The sequence below is a fragment of the Phalacrocorax carbo genome, chromosome 1 (genome assembly GCF_963921805.1).
Source record: "Phalacrocorax carbo chromosome 1, bPhaCar2.1, whole genome shotgun sequence".
Taxonomy (NCBI): Eukaryota; Metazoa; Chordata; class Aves; order Suliformes; family Phalacrocoracidae; genus Phalacrocorax; species Phalacrocorax carbo.
Genome location: NC_087513.1, coordinates 124,862,142 through 124,878,748, shown reverse-complemented (window position 1 = coordinate 124,878,748; position 16,607 = coordinate 124,862,142). Strand labels below are relative to the sequence as shown.

At 37.4% G+C, this 16,607-nt stretch overlaps 1 protein-coding gene across 1 annotated transcript in view; it reads right to left on the bottom strand.

The window, feature by feature from the left end:
• CFAP47 (cilia and flagella associated protein 47) overlaps window positions 1–15,941 on the bottom strand; it is a 346,829-nt gene extending 330,888 nt beyond the window's left edge. Inside the window, 7 exon segments of the mRNA XM_064473493.1 lie at window positions 167–300; window positions 1,171–1,331; window positions 1,997–2,225; window positions 4,254–4,392; window positions 6,407–6,532; window positions 11,731–11,881; window positions 15,780–15,941. Coding sequence (XP_064329563.1) covers window positions 167–300; window positions 1,171–1,331; window positions 1,997–2,225; window positions 4,254–4,392; window positions 6,407–6,532; window positions 11,731–11,881; window positions 15,780–15,941 — 1,102 coding nt within the window.
• Between the last annotated feature and the right edge of the window lie 666 nt (window positions 15,942–16,607).

Sequence of the window (16,607 nt, the reverse complement as noted above, 5' to 3'; positions counted from 1 at the left end):
GTTGAAAGAGTTTTTGGCGCTAAAGCATTAAAGATATAAGTTACAATACTTTATTTGTATTGCTATAAATAAAATAAAAACAGGTTTCCCATAAAACTGCTAAAAAGATTTTTAAAAATCACGATATACAGTTTTATCATCTATATATACATTTCTGATAACATACTTGTGATTGCTGTGCCATCATCACTGAGGGCCTGCAGATAGCCATCTTTATTCCCAACAGCTTCAAATCTCAGAAAGAGTACGTAATCTTGTTTCAGTGATGAGTCATTCACTCCAAAGTCCCTTTTAAATTTTCTGTAAGAGTCACAATCTGTACTTACAAGACAGGAAAAAAACAAACCACCAAACCCCAACCCACAAAAAAATCAACGCTTATTTTTCATCATCCAGTCTGGCTTCTTTGCTGTTGGATACACCTTGAAGAAATGATCTTTATACTTCCTTTTGGAAAATGAAACAGTAACAACTTTAAGTTCAACACATATTGTATGCCTATTATACTAGTAATTTGGTATCTTTCCCAGTCTCGCACAGTTTTATAAACAAGTATTATATGCATAATAGTCACCTATAATTAGAGTTTAAGTAAGGGAAAATGGCAAGAGCTCATTTTCTTTTTCTTTTCCTTATCAGAAGAAAAAATGTTGCTTTACGCTACCTTTTTTTTTAATGGAATGAAAACTCTCCAAAATGTTTCAGTCTCTTGTTGATGAAATATATATATTCTTTCATAATGCCGCAGATACAGTATATCTTTATGAAATAATTCTGCAGTCATTAAAAAGGAACTTAATTTGACACTGTAGAACTCTCTCAACAATCTTGAGAGATTCAACATATTTAATGGAGCTGCAATTAGTTCCCTTGGCAAAATCTAATACAATTCTTGTTCTCGCAAAACAAGCTTAACCAATTCTTAGTTCAAATACATCCTTAATGTATTATAGAACATCTCCCAATAATCACTTCAGACTTTGCTTTCTCATTTGTAGTATCACGCCAAGCAATTTCTTTTAACACACACACAAATACATAAGAAGTAATTCAGAAAAAAATCTGCAGACACATTAACTTAAAACTATTTTCTCTAACACAGCTCTTTACAGAATTGTTTAGACCAAGCAACTTTTGTGTGCATGTGTCTAATTTGGACCACTCACTCACTTTGGACTAAAGCACAATGTAACCAAAGATTTCTCATAAGGTAGCAAGGTTCCTTGACTGGGAATACACAAGATCAAGGTGGAAACATCTACATCTTTTGTTCTATTTTTGAGGCTTAAGTCTTGTAAAGCAGCATCTGTACTCCTCTGAAGATCTGTCCCCTAAAAAAAAAAAACCACAAAAAAAAAAAAACAACCACAATCAAAATGTGGAATAATTCAGCCTGTTCTGCTTCCCCTTTTGTGTTTGGGGTTTTTTCCCCCTACACTAACATTTTCATGTCTTTCATGAGCAGAAATATGTAACATAAATAATGGCATTAACATAGTTACATATCACATGGCTAATTAATCAATTTTTCAGCATCAATTTCATGTCAATGTTTTGAATTCCCTTTTTTAAAGGTGATGCTCATTCAGATGATTTCACTGTCTGAGATAAACAAGTGAAATCACAGATGTTTAACATCTTAGAATATCAAAATATACTTTGATAACTCCTACTAAATTATAAGAAATCCAGTAGGTCAAGCGAAGGCCAAAAAAAAAGCCCAATAAAACAAAACAAATAGACCCAGGGAACATACTTAACACTGTTGAGGTTAAGATGTCACATAGGGAAAGAGAAATACCTGAAAGACTTAATTCCAAGGTTAATTTATAGTAAAAAAAGGTATGTGTTGGACAGAAGTTTCAGAAAACCTATTGATCAGGAAATAGTATGACATAGTAAACACTACTAGAAGATAAATGTTGAGAAACAAAAAATGCAGAAGCAGAAATTAAAAGAAGTTTCAGCTAAAATAAAAACCAGAACACTATCTTACCATCTCTCCTCCAACAGCATTGTCTTCCAGTACTGCTACCCAGTCCATACACTCAGGACTTTCATTGTAGAGAAATATTTGTTCAGTCTTTGAAGACCCAAAATAAACTGGTCCAAAGTTAATGCATTCCAATATATTTCCACAGGACACTCCTAGAACTTTAAGAACTTGTTCAACCACAACAGCTTTGATCCATACTTCAGTGCAGCCATGACCTTCCAACTCCACTCTGTCAGTAAGAGTAGCAAGCAGCAATAGGTAATATAGAAAAGTGTTAGAAATATTCAGTTTGGTTTATGTTAGAACCTAGGCAAAACTAAACCAAATCAGACTGTTTAAATCATTGGCTTTTCATAGATAAACTAAGTGGGGCAAGTTTGGGGAGGTATTTTTGAGTTTTTCCCCTTTTTTGATGTTTGAAACAATAGGAATGACATCTCAAAAGAATCAGAGATGTTCACAGATGATACACTACTCTTATTCCTGAGGATCTGTATGTAGATATCTATTTTGGTATACACTAAGTAATTTTCTCTGAGGCAACTGGGGCTAGAAGTTCATCTGAATAACCATAAAAACTGCTGCTGCTCCTGCCTGAATGCTTGATCTTGGTGATACCACAAAACACCAAAGGACCGTATTGGCATTGTACAAATCTTTGTTATTAGAATTCCACTGGAAAAAAGCACACTTGTTCTTGTTTCACAAAAGAAAAAAATCAAAATTTAGTAATATAATTTATTGTTCTAATAGAATCAACTATCCTTTTGAATAGCCTTTGAGCTGAAAAAAAAATTTAAAGAAAAAAAATCTTTTGGATTAGTGACATATATAACTACACAAGAAATCTGGGAGAGGATCTTAAACTCTCTAAATATCATCCTCCAACTTCCGAAGCACAATTACAGGATACTCCAAGACAGAAATCTCAAAAGAACGTAAGAGTAGATTCCTCTGAAAAGATTTTACTTGTGCATAGAAGCAAAACGCTTACAGGACAAGGCAAATGTAAATAACCAGGATGTTTTCATCAAAACTGTGCTATTTCTCCAAGTCAAATTCCTGTCAAATACCCATTGTAAGACTTCCAGTATTACCCCATTTATTTAAATACATATATATGCACACATATACACATATATTTATATATTTGTGCAAAGATGGACAGGGAAACTTCAGATTTCATTTAGTCTAAAGGATATAGCAATGATGACTAAGAAATGCCAAATTCACTGACAAAATTATGTAGAATTTAAGGCAGGGAATGGGCAAAGGATTAAATCTAAGCTCTGTGTAGTTATGTTTTTTCAGTTCAATAGACAAACTATCTACTAGACTGCAGGAGACAGTAGAAGTTTAACCAAGATGGGGTGAAGAAAACAGTGGTGGTAGCCTGGACAGCAAAGGAAAGGAAGAAAGCATGACACTTTGCAAACAAAAGGTTGAACCCCAGTAACCAAAAAAAAATCATATGAAGGAGGACGTAACTCTGAGGCAAAATACGGATATTGTCTTCCTTGTCACTCTAATAGAATTTTATTCCTTTCATTTCATTTCCTTTACCAACAGGCTACAAAAGGCAAGAACAGGAAGAACTGAATTTTAAGTCACATATCTCAATAAATTTAAAACAAAACAGGAAACACATCCCCTCCCAAAAAAAAACCCCAACCACAATCTATAAGAAAATAGGATTGAAAAGGACTTTCCAGATAGGTATCCACTTCCAAATTCAGGCACTTCCTAAAAAGACTATATTCACCATTTGAAGAGAGACAAGATAAGCATTTAAAAATAGTCTATTCTTAAAAACCTGGTGGTTGCAAATACATCCCCTCCATTTAAAGTAAGATACAGCAAATGACATCATAAAGTTTCTGAGACTCCTGAAACACACAGAGCCAAAAGAAAAATAGCAAAGTTACAGAAGCTTAAAAAAAAGTAAGGAACACAGGATGTGGAGAAAGGTGAAAGATACAAGGTCTTGGTTAGCTGTATACTTGAAAGCGGTGCAAACATCCTATATCATTACAACTTATTAGAGATCTTTGATAACACAGACAGTATACAATTTATGCATCACTGTTCTGTGGAAATAATATAATCATCAAATTAATTTAATAAAAATAAATGTTGAAGACAGCAACTGACACCTAGGAGCTTAACTTTATCCAATAAACATTCATAATATAGGCTAGAATTAATAACAGGCAAAAATGTAATTTATGGAACTGTTTTTCTTCAGTCATACACTCACTTTAACACTTCTTTGATGATTCCGGGTACATCGGTGCAGATGTCCACTTTAACCGTCTTTATAGATTTTGGCTCTACCACTCCACTGGTAGGTTCTATGTTAAGCAGGACACCCCTATCATATAATATTTTAAATGTACCTAAAAGAAACAGAATGATAAACAGAATGTTACACAACATAAAGTTGTAGATTTATATTCTTCTACTACACATTTGGAATTACAAAACACGTAATGCAGAGATTCACAAGCAGTACATTTTCCTATGGAAACAGGAAACAGAGTTTACCTTTTTCAAAACTATTTTTAATACAGAGTAGATCACAATTTCCAGCTTTCTTTATATATCACACCCACATGTCCAATGCCACTCTGCAAGTTGTGATTGTAACAGAAAAGGTACTCACATTCCAAAGAAAAATGACTATATCATAAAGCAGCTCTAAGTAACATTTTTTAAGCTATGGGATATTTTATACTCAGCTCTAGGCAGCTACCATAGCTAGAAAGTTAAGTGCATATTGCAGCTAACAATAGTTTTCATGATTTGGTACATACACAACACAATTTACTGCAGAAGAGAACAGTGAACATCTCTAGGTTATAAAAATCTATTTTAAAATGTGAAAAAAATATGAAATGTGTATTTAATACACAGCAGCACTAGTTATATGTCATATCATAGATAGCAAGAAACTGTTTCAAATGTTGTAGGAAAAATGCAGAGCTTAACCTCAGACGATAGATAATCTCTGCTATGAGATCAGACGCAGGAACAAAGGACTCATTTTGTGCATGGGATGACATGTGAAATGAAATCCTTGAGTCACAGGCCAGCATGCAGCACTTCCTGCTGATACAATTTACGTGCTGCCTGTTAGTGCGACCTGCATTACAATTTGCAGAGCCTACAGAAACACAGATTCAGCAACTATTCCTTTGTCTGCCCTCAATACATTCTTCATTAACCATTACTTTCATTCTAATTTTGCCTGTATCCAATCCTGCAAAACTCTATCATGCAGCCTGCATGCATCATGCAACAGAGTTTATAACTAGAATCAGTTCCTATACAACATGAGAAATTGCACACCATGCAAACTAGTTATAGATGCGTATGTAATATAGGTTATCTCATTTTCTTTTTCTAATCATCATTCCTCAAAGAAAGAAGTTGGTATGTATGAGAAGAGCTGATTATATAAATCATTTTAAAAATGATTAAAATTTAAATATAAAGGCTACATCTTTAAGTTGAGCTGGCTAGAAAAAAAAAATATTTTTTTATTTTAATATTGCAACACATCTCTGCGTTTCTATAATCATGTATTTTCTGTTGGTACAATATTTCTTATTGCAATCTGTGAAGCAAATGTTCACACAACCTTGGCCTAATGTAAATAAAGATACCTTGTGATATAATAAACAGTTGTACAAGTGAGGAACAAATATAACTAACTGCCTTAAATTTGTTGTTTGAAACTCAGCCTAGTTGCCACCCTACTTCTGGAGAAAGGTATCTGCAGTTTTGTCCAGTGGAAAAGGCAGTCACTTGGATCACATGAGCATTCTTACGCTCCATTCTCCATGCTGCTTATACTCCTTGGAAGGGTCCCTCACAGAAGCTGAGGAGTGTACATGTTTTGAAAGCCGTACAATTTCAAAAGCTATGGCAGCAAGATAAAAGACCTCTCATTATCTTCAGGTATCAAATACGGTTCAACTCCCACCCTAGGTGACTTTAGCTCTGAAAGTACAAGGAGCTTGTAGTTGCTTATTTAATAGACATCTGTTGGCATCACAGAATCACAAAGACGACAAAGCGAGAGCTGATGTGATTTGCTGCTATTTATGTTGGGCAGAGTGAGACAATAAGCAACTGTTATTTTTACACCTTTCAGATGGGACTCAGAAGTAGAGAACTCCTAAAACTTGGCAAAGTTCTAAATTCATTTTTTCTCCCGTAAGTGGAAACATAGCACTGCCTACAGTAGCAACAGGCCATTTATAGAACATTCAGCTACAACACTCATAATCTGCATAACCCAGAACTTCAGTTAATTTCTACTTGGCCAGTTTAGTGTTAACTTGCATAAAATTACGTTTTCCAAGAAAATAAAATATTTGTACAATTTAATGCATATTAAATGTTTACCTGAAGCTGATCCGTGGTTCCCAATATTAATCTCTCTACTAACTATTTTACTGTTTGCAATGACTGCACCAAAATTAATCTCTGACTCAATTTCCAGATAACAGCATGGAATTAATCTGCAGAGAAAAGACATGTTTATATTTTCCCAAAACTTGAAAATACCTTTGTATTTTTAAAGAAATTTGATTAAGCACCTCAGTGGAAGAGAGTTTTCCTACCAAAGTTTATGGTAGGAGTACTTCACTTCAGCAGTATAGCCTACACAGGGAAGATGTAAAAAAGATCTAGCTATCTATCAAGCTGTTTACTTTAATTACTAACTGATGTAACTTTTAAACAATACAGCTTTAAACAATTAGTTCAAACAGAATGTATGTATTTCTCTTTAATTTTAAATACTTTATTACAGAACAAATAACTTCAAATAAAACTATCTTGAATTAGCTGCATCACAAAATAAGACTGAAGTTAACATTCACCATATTTCATTATCAGTTGCCTGAACTAAAAGCAGAGAGAAAACACGCATGCCAGTTTCAATTTACAGTCGTCTTATTTTAGAGATACTTCATGTGGCTTCAACAAAACTTATTCTAACAGACCGAAGTGGATAGCAACACAAGTTATTTCTATTATTTATTGAAGAGCATCAGCCAGCATGACGACATCACTGTACTGGGTACTGCTTAGCCATAACGAAAAGATCCTACTCGCTTCAGGAAACTTCTATTTTAAAGGTCCCAATTTCTAATACAATCACACCTCTGATCTCACATAAAACTATGTTTGAAATCAACTGGAATTTTACATCAGCACAGCAGTCTATCTCCTCTTACCCACAAATAAGAACACACAGGAATAATCGCATCTCATGATCTGCATTACATGCAGTACAGAAGACTAAATGGAGAAGGAAGATAAATCTCCTTGACCAAGCTAGGTAGACCTTGCCCATACAGTCTATTGCATAAAGGAGGGGGGAGGAGAAGGGAAAGGGGAAGGGGAAGGGGACGGAGAAGGGAAAGGGAAAGGGAAAGGGAAAGGGAAAGGGAAAGGGAAAGGGAAAGGGAAAGGGAAAGGGAAAGGGAAAGGGAAAGGGAAAGGGAAAGGGAAAGGGAAAGGGAAAGGGAAAGGGAAAGGGAAAGGGAAAGGGAAAGGGAAAGGGGAAGGGAAAGGGGAAGGGAAAGGGGAAGGGAAAGGGGAAGGGAAAGGGGAAGGGAAAGGGGAAGGGAAGGGGAAGGGAAGGGGAAGGGGAAGGGAAGGGGAAGGGGAAGGGGAAGGGGAAGGGAAGGGAAGGGAAGGGAAGGGAAGGGAAGGGAAGGGAAGGGAAGGGAAGGGAAGGGAAGGGAAGGGAAGGGAAGGGAAGGGAAGGGAAGGGAAGGGAAGGGAAGGGAAGGGAAGGGAAGGGAAGGGAAGGGAAGGGAAGGGAAGGGAAGGGAAGGGAAGGGAAGGGAAGGGAAGGGAAGGGAAGGGAAGGGAAGGGAAGGGAAGGGAAGGGAAGGGAAGGGAAGGGAAGGGAAGGGAAGGGAAGGGAAGGGAAGGGAAGGGAAGGGAAGGGAAGGGAAGGGAAGGGAAGGGAAACCAGGAAAAAACTATCAGGAGTAGAGTAGACTTGAAAAGACTGTAAAAACTTCACATGTTCCAAGTATTCAGACATTCTTCGTTAGAAAAACGAAACACAAGTATCTCTCCTCTCAAGGTCCAAATATGTAACTTCCCAAGTACACAGGAATAAGCATAAATTCTAAGTGCAGAAAGATTTTGTAATAGATACGGACCTGTGCAAAAAGGGAGAGAGTAAAGTTAAACATTTGGGCATTTGTTTTTTAGTACAAGGTGGGGTTTTTTTGGCTGTTCTGGTTTGCTGGTTTGGTTTTGTTTAAGTTTTTTATGAAGATGGAATTTACCCCTGGAAATGCTGAATTTCAAATGTTTTCTTAGTATTTTTTAAAAACAAAAAAAAATTAATTCTTAATTGTTATATTTCAAAAAAAGAGTTTGGATGCAGAGTTTCAATTAAACTTTAAAAAAAAAAAAAACACCCAACCTCAGCTGGCTTCTTTGAAACACATTCCCAAACCTTGAGTATAAGTATTTTCTATGGCAATCAAATATTTGCGTAATTAAATCATTACACTTTTATTACTAAGCACATCATAAGTCCATGGTGCTGTAGAGATTAAGCTAAGAATGTTGGTTGGTCTCCAAAACTTATATAAAATACATGACCCACAAATCAATATGACCAATCACTGGATCTAGTCTCATAAGCCAGGTAAATACATAACAGCTCTCTCCTTGCACACTAAACAACTGTGCTATTAATGTCACTAAAGCACAATAGAAATAACATTCTCATTATGGCATTTTTTATCAAATAAATGGTTACAAAAATAAATGGAGTGTTACTGCATTTTAATGTCATATGGGAAACTGACCTCTCTTACACTCTCAGCGAGTATCACCCCAGACTAAAGATTACCTTAAAAAGAATGGCAGATGTGATTAAAGGAATCACACAATTGTTGGCTAAAAGGTTAAATCTCTTCATGCTTTTTTGCTAAACCACCAGAGGACTTTTCTTTCAATAAAATTCTATGGACAAAACATGAATACTCATAATTTCTACAAGTTCATAGTGAATTAAATATATGTACAGATCACCCTATAGCCAATACAGAAGTAAAAGCTGAAAAACAATATAGTGCCAAAGAATTTAGACTACAAATAAGCTAGTAGGTAAGAGAGAAGTAGCAGACATTTGAAGAGGTCAGTCCAAATAACATCAGTAACTTCCAAATAATTCATACAAGAACACATTATCTTTTATTATATTTATGAATTTTCTGATCTTGCTGCCACAGGTTTAAAACTTAATTCTGTTTTGCAGATGTACAACTCTTTGAAGGTACTGCCAGTATGCAATCTGAGTGACATTCACCAGAGACAATAAAAGTAACACTATATCTGAGTTGGCCAAAGATCATAATTTGTCACTGATAAGAAATTTTGTGTCACAAAAATATATAGCAATTTCATGTAAATCTAAGTATAGCCTTAACAATTTTTAAAATCATTTCTTTAAATTCTTGATGTTTTAGGAAAAATATCATTAGTGTTTACTACATTATAATTATTGATACAATGGAAATAACAGTGTTATTAAAAATGTAAAAAAATGCACAAACTTTTAAATGGGAAGTGAAGAAAATACATCAGAATTAATTAAATTTGGGAGAGGGGGGAGTGTCTCTACCTCAAAACAGAACATTGCAATTGTTTCCTCGAAAATATTTCCAGGTTATTCCATCAAATGAAACACTTTTGTGGACATTTCATAGTGACATGGCAATTTTTATTTAAAAGAAAATAATCTTTCGACTAGTATTTCTCAACCAGTGCTACACTATGTACATTATTTTCTCAAAATGGTTAATGATGCATTTTAACTATGTTTGTATAGAAAATATAATATTATGTATTTAGTGACCCTTCAGTGCAATAATTGAATATAATCTCTCTATAAACATTCGTAATGCATGACACAAAACATATTTTGGAAAAGACTGATTAAAAAAAGAAATATAAAGTATATTTGTTTTTTCGAAACAAGCCAACATGAAAATTATTATAGCATGTCAGTTTCTTTCCCTGCAAAAGCCAGTTAAACATGAAGATTTGAAATACTTAACAATCTACCACAAGTCCTTTGCAGAAAGGAGTCATCATTAGCATTATCATTTGAAGTGGTGTTATCTCCACAGTACTACCCTAATAAAAATTTTGAGAATATAAGAATTTAAGAATAAAAAATTAAACAGAAAAAAGTAAAAATAAAAAACAAAATATAAGAATAAAAATTTAAAACATAAAAAAATTAAAGTATTCCCTAATCACTTTATTCTTCTAGGAAAATATACATTGGGGCAACATATTTAGAGACAGCTATTTTTAATAATAAAATTATCATCTTGAATTACTAAGTTCTGTACTTTATGAACTTTATGTACTTAATGAAAAGTCATCCCTGTCTTTCAGTCAGAAAAAAAGCATTTAGGGCTTTCCATTTAAATTTCTCTAAAGTTATTAAAGAAAGCTATAATAGCATTGTTTAATTCCGTGTTCTAAGAGAATAAGAGTTTAAAAACACCACAGGAAAGAAAACCTAATTGATTTTGTTATTTCCAAGTCTTCTGATTGTAGACAGACTTTTGATAAAAAGAGACAAAATTTAAAACAACTTGAAAACCCAGCTTCAGACTCCACTCTTTGTGTCGTACATTAACAGTAGCATAACATTCAATTAAAATAAAAAAAATCCCACAACTTCTAAGATGAAACAAGGAAATCAGTGAAAAAGATCACAACATAAGAAGTAAATGAAATGTAGGAGTAAGTATTGTTTATCTGAAGGCAAAACTTTATGTGTTTTAGGCTAGCATGACACATTTGTGGGATTGCTTGATTTTTAAGAACAACTCATATACTGAATAATCTCCATAGAAATTCCTTTCTATCAGTTCATGAAATTTGTAATGTTAAGAATTGCATAAAAGCTATGATTTGCAGTAGTTTATGGGATTCATCTATCCTAATTCAGGCATCTAAAAGAGGGACCTGTAAACAGAAGTTGTCATTCTAATTTCTCTTTATAGACAAAAGAGAGAAAGGTACTGCAGAGCAACTCCCCCTCATCCTCAGATAACCACCTAGCCCAAGTCTGACAAACCATACTTAGAAGCGTACTTTTTCCAACCAATATATATGTTATACAAGACATATGTTATACAAGACATATCCATATACACAAACATAGATAGGTACACACAATCACACATGGATTGATGAAAATCATCCTTGAATGTACGACTTTATTCTAGAACGCACATCATATATTTACAATTAGGCAACACATGCTCCGCTATAACCCAGTTTTGCAAATGTGGACAATTACTATAAATGCTTTTATATAAGTGGTTCAATAAGGAGGATAGACATTAAGAGTAGATGTTAACTTGTCTAATGTTGATACAGAATTAGAAATTATCAACGTTATCACAACCAATTTAGGATAAAGCAAAAACAAAAACCCAAACTCTCTCTAGGATCGTAGAGGGACGTCACCCGAATTAACTTCTGACCTGTGTGCTCCTCTGGAGGAAAAAAAAAAAAAAGAATCTTACTTCTGTAAGGAAACTTACTATTTGTTCTCAGAGCAATTGACAGATTAAATACATAGCCCTGTGTGACATGTATTAGCAAACTTTCCACAAGATTAAACTGCAACTAGTAACAACAGCATATGAACTTTTCATGCTCATACCCAAATAGGGGGATATCAACTACATCATCTTCTATTAAAAGAAGTAGTCTATCTTGAAGATCTTCCTCACTCTCAGGATAATATTCCACAAAAGCTGTAACCTGAAGTCCAGATGCAACAGGTTTTTCTGGATTTTCCACAATCAATTTAAACTGCAATTTAAAAAAAAACATATTTTAAATTGTTAAACATTTCTAGATTTAAAAACATATATATATTGTTTATTTTCAGAAGAATACACAAATTGTTTTAAAATTCACAACTAACTTTAAAATATGTAGGATTTTATAAAATTTCTCTTCCTGTTTACTGAAGTTGAGACTTTTTACAGTAAAACAGAAAAACAGAATGAACATGAGCTCATCAAATTGCACAAAAGAGTTAGTTTAGCAAAATACCATTTTTAGTCTTTCTAAGAGAGCTCTAACTTTTCCTACTGTTACAATAAACCTTCTGAAGCAACACAAAATTAAGTCAGCTACTACTCAATGCAGAATCTTTTTAGTACCTGAGAAAGCAACAAGGATTAAGTACCAGTACAAAGCAGCAACAAAAGGAGACAGCATAAGGGTTTTCTCTAGGTCTGACCAACATTCAGCCAACATCAACAGAAAGTCTCACTGAATATTGAAAATCTGCTTGAAAGGCCCATGGCACCTCCAGTTTTGGGGGTCAAATGAAAGAGAAAAAAAAAAACAGAAGCCGTTGACAGAAAGCACTTCCTCTCTCAGAAAATAATTCTGGATTTGTTGTTGTCTGCAAGCATCTGCTTATATCCAACACCCCCTGCACATCTTGAAAAGAATACACAAGTAACCTACTAGCACATAGTGGGAAATCCAGCAGCACCCACATTACTAGGAAAGTTTCCCAGCAAGGTCTGGAGTTTCTCTGGTGTTTCAGTCTCCGTACAATCCACAACACTATACGCACAATAGGCTTCTGCTCTATACGTTCAGTTTAACTAATGCTTATTTCTGAGTCATGCCAGTGTACTTTTAAGTTCTCTGCTCTAATTTATGTTTGAAATATGCAAACATATAATTTAGTACTTGTTGATTCTATTGTCTGAGCATCTCCTTCTGTTCCTACAAAATCTTCCTAGTAGTATAAACACTCAACTAAATTTGTTATGCAATATGCATCATGATTATGGGCTTGATTTTGAAAGAGTAGTCATGTTTTAATTTTTAAGTGTGTAAAAATTTATCTCTTCTCTAAAGAGGATTAAACATCCATGCATATTCATTCTGTATAAGGAAAACGAATATATTGTACTAAGAACTTCGAATGAAACCTATGGAAAACTGCTTTGTGAGCTAAATTCCTTGAAAGGCATTTCTTGGCTATGCACTATGACAGCTCAAGGAAGGTTATTTTTCAGTTCTTGCACTGAAATTGCCTCAGAAAATTTACAGAGGAGTCACACACTTCAGAGCCATGCAATCACAGATAGCAGCATAAGGTCTGGGAATGAGAAAGGGCAACACAACAGACCTTTCTGGAACCGAGCACATGAAGTGGAATCTTGTCCCCTAAGTGTCATATTGTCGTCTCTCACAAAATAGCAATAAAATACTCAGCAAAAGACATAAGATACTTACAGAGGTAAAAGCTCATAAATTATGATTGAGTAACCTTTTTCTCTTTTCTAAAATTGACTCTGCCTTTCCACTTCTGCAGCACATGAAAAATTGATAAGGCTGATGAAAACTAACACAACAGAATAAGCCCAGCCCACCAAATCAAGCACTCTCAACAGTTCCCAGCTCATTCCAAAATTCTTCAGTCACAATGTAATAAAAAAATCAAGTTGTCTACATCATGCAAATTTGCAGGGGAGGATAAAATGCACATACATTCTTGGTCACTCTCACCCCCAAAAAGAAAGACTGACTACTCAGTGGAATTATCCAAGGTACTTCAACTGTTTGACAATCATTTTCATGAATACCCCAGAATATACTTATTCATAGTTCAGGCTGCTGTGAAAACAAAGAAACATCAGCTTCTGTTCAATTCCCAATGCCAGTTCAACTCTTCAATCCTAATTTTGACGTAATTAACAGATAATAAACTAGCTAGATGAACGACCAATATAAAACTACTAACCACAGCTGGGTTCCGCTGAGCCCACATAGGTTACAAGTCAAGGGCTAAACTGGTTAGAACTGTAAAAATGCCTTTGCATTTTTTTTGCTGGCTAAGCAATGATTTTTCCAGAACTAATCAGATGCCATTAATAGTAGTCATACTCTCTTGAGAAAAGACTGTAAAACTCTTTTCTGAGAAAGCTCTCCATAAGCAAGCACCACAAACGGAGTACTCAACTCAAAAAACTTAGAAGAAAACAGTACAGAAATTACATAATGGAGTTATCATTCAGCCCTGTGGAAACCCAAGCAAAAGCAATTTCAAAAGCTGTGCCCTTCAGCTGATCTGGAACATGTCTCAAATTTGTTGTTCACACCATAGCAAAGTGATCCATTTTGACGTAACACTCCCTGAAATGACAAGGAACTCATGGGCTCCTTGAGGGGTAAAATTTCTGGAGAGTGCAAAGCCAGCCAGCAAATCTAAGCAGGATTTGTTACCAGCTAGGGACTTGATGTAGTAAGACGTAGAAGAAAGTTATTTTACTTCTATTGAAACTATGAATTTAACAAACAAGGAAGCTCTTTTCCAGTTGCTCATGACCTCAGGAAAATGTAGAGCTGGGAAGACTGGAGTTCATTTCATTCTGACTTACAAGCTTCAAATGAGCAGCCTAATTTGAAGATCTATAGAAGAATATTTTTCAAGTATCATAGAAATGACACCTATCCTTCTCACAAGAATAAACCAGGACTTGCTCCCTCCTTCAGAACTGTCACACAAGAAGCAATTCATACAATTTTGGCTCTAAGAATTGCCTCTTATTCTTTCCAGTTTATCCAATTATTCAACTCTTTTAAACTCATTTCCAAATCACTGGCAAATTCCATAAGCTGCTTGGGCATCCATGGTAACATTTTGCACTCGCAGTAGCTGAACACAGATAAGCATTTACACAGGCCCCAGCAGCCTCTTACCTAGGACCTCTCTAGCCAGGCAAACCTGCGGGCAGACAGCCCCACATCAAACTGTGGAAAATAAAGCTGAGCCTCGAGAGGCACTTTTCCTCTGGCAATGTTCTGCGCCCCAAGGAGGGCCTAGCAAATGTGAGGTGAGTTCCTCAGGCCAAGCCCAGGAGGGAAGGATACAGACCAGCGGGAGTCGGTGGGGCGTTCCCACGAGGCACCACCGTTATACACACACGCTGGAGCGGTGCAAGGTGCTGTACACAGAGCCAACAGCTGACTTGTAGAATCATAGAATGGTTTGGGTTGTAAGGGACCTTGAAAGGTCATCTTGTCCAACCCCCCTGCAGTGAGCAGGGACATCTTCAACTAGATCAGGTTGCTCAGAGGCCCCTCCAACATGACCTTGAATGTGTCTAGGGTTGGGGCATCCACAACCTCTCCGGGCAACCTGTGCCAGTGTTTCACCACCCTCATTGTAAAAAATTTTTTCCTTATATCCAGTCTAAATCTACCCTCCTCTAGTTTAAAACCATTACCCCTTGTCCTGTCACAACAGGCCTTGCTAATGAGATTGTCCCCATCCTTCCTATAGTCCCCCTTTAAGTACTGAAAGGCTGCAATTAGGTCTCCCCACAGCCTTCTCTTCCCCAGGCTGAACAACCCCAACTCTCTCAGTCTGATCTCATAGGAGAGGGGCTCCAGCCCTCTTATCATTTTTGTGGCCCTCCTCTGGACCCGCTCCAACAGCTCCGTGACCTTCCTGTGCTGAGGACCCCAGAGCAGGACGCAGCACTCCAGGTAGGGTCGCACCACAGCAGAGTAGAGGGGCAGATTCACCTCCCTCGACCTGCTGGCCACGCTGCTTTTGATGCGGCCCAGGATACGGATGTAGTGGGAGGGGAGCCTCGACGACGACTTTGCCCACCCCCACCCAGGCCGGAGACGGGTCCGGGAGCTTCCCACCGCTTCCCTCCCGACCACCCCTCACCTGGGGCTGGCGCGGCGGCAGCAGCTGGAGGCGGCAGCTCCCCACCCGCCGGTTCTGGACACTGAGCGCGGCGCGGTAGCAGCCCCCCGGCACCGCGTCCCCGAAGCGCAGTTCGGCGGGGACGATGCGCACCCCGGCCACATCCCGCCACTCGCCCGCCATGGCCGCCTCAGCCGAGGGGCCCGCGCGGCCTGGAAACAGTCGCTTAGCAACGGACGCGGGACGCTGATTGGAAGGAAAAGAGCGGCACTTCCAAACCCACCAATCAGAAGAGGAGAGGCGGGATAGAGGCGGGGCGGGGCCAGCGGCGCGGACGGCGGGGTCGGCGGTGTTTGGTCGTCCCGGGGCGTGCGGTTCTGTTGTCCAAAAGAAGGGCATTTTAGCCCGAAGCTGTGGCGTTTCCTTGTGGTTTCCTCAGGCGTGCAGCCTGACTCCGCCCTGCTACGCCCTCAGACACTGCCGCCTCGGCAGGTGCGGGGTGGCCCAGTAGGCAGAGCTGCTGGGGCAAGCGGAGGGCTGCCGTTTCATGGGTGCCAGGTCAGGCAGGAGCTGGAAGGAAATAAAAACGCCAGACCCGCTTTTTCTGGAAGTGCATCAAAATGGCCACATCCCTTTGGCCTGTGTTTACAAAGAAAGAGATACCTGAGCCCATGAAATGAACCCCTGTGCGGCTCTGGCTCAGGCTTGTCCAGCAGCAGAGTCCCTCTTGTTCACCTGAGGTGTTTTCCTGCCCTCTCCAACAATGGCCTGGGGCAGTGAAGGGTGATACAAACATGGATGCTCTTCCTGCCCCCGCTGTCTTAACGTGGAGATGGATTAAACTGAAAT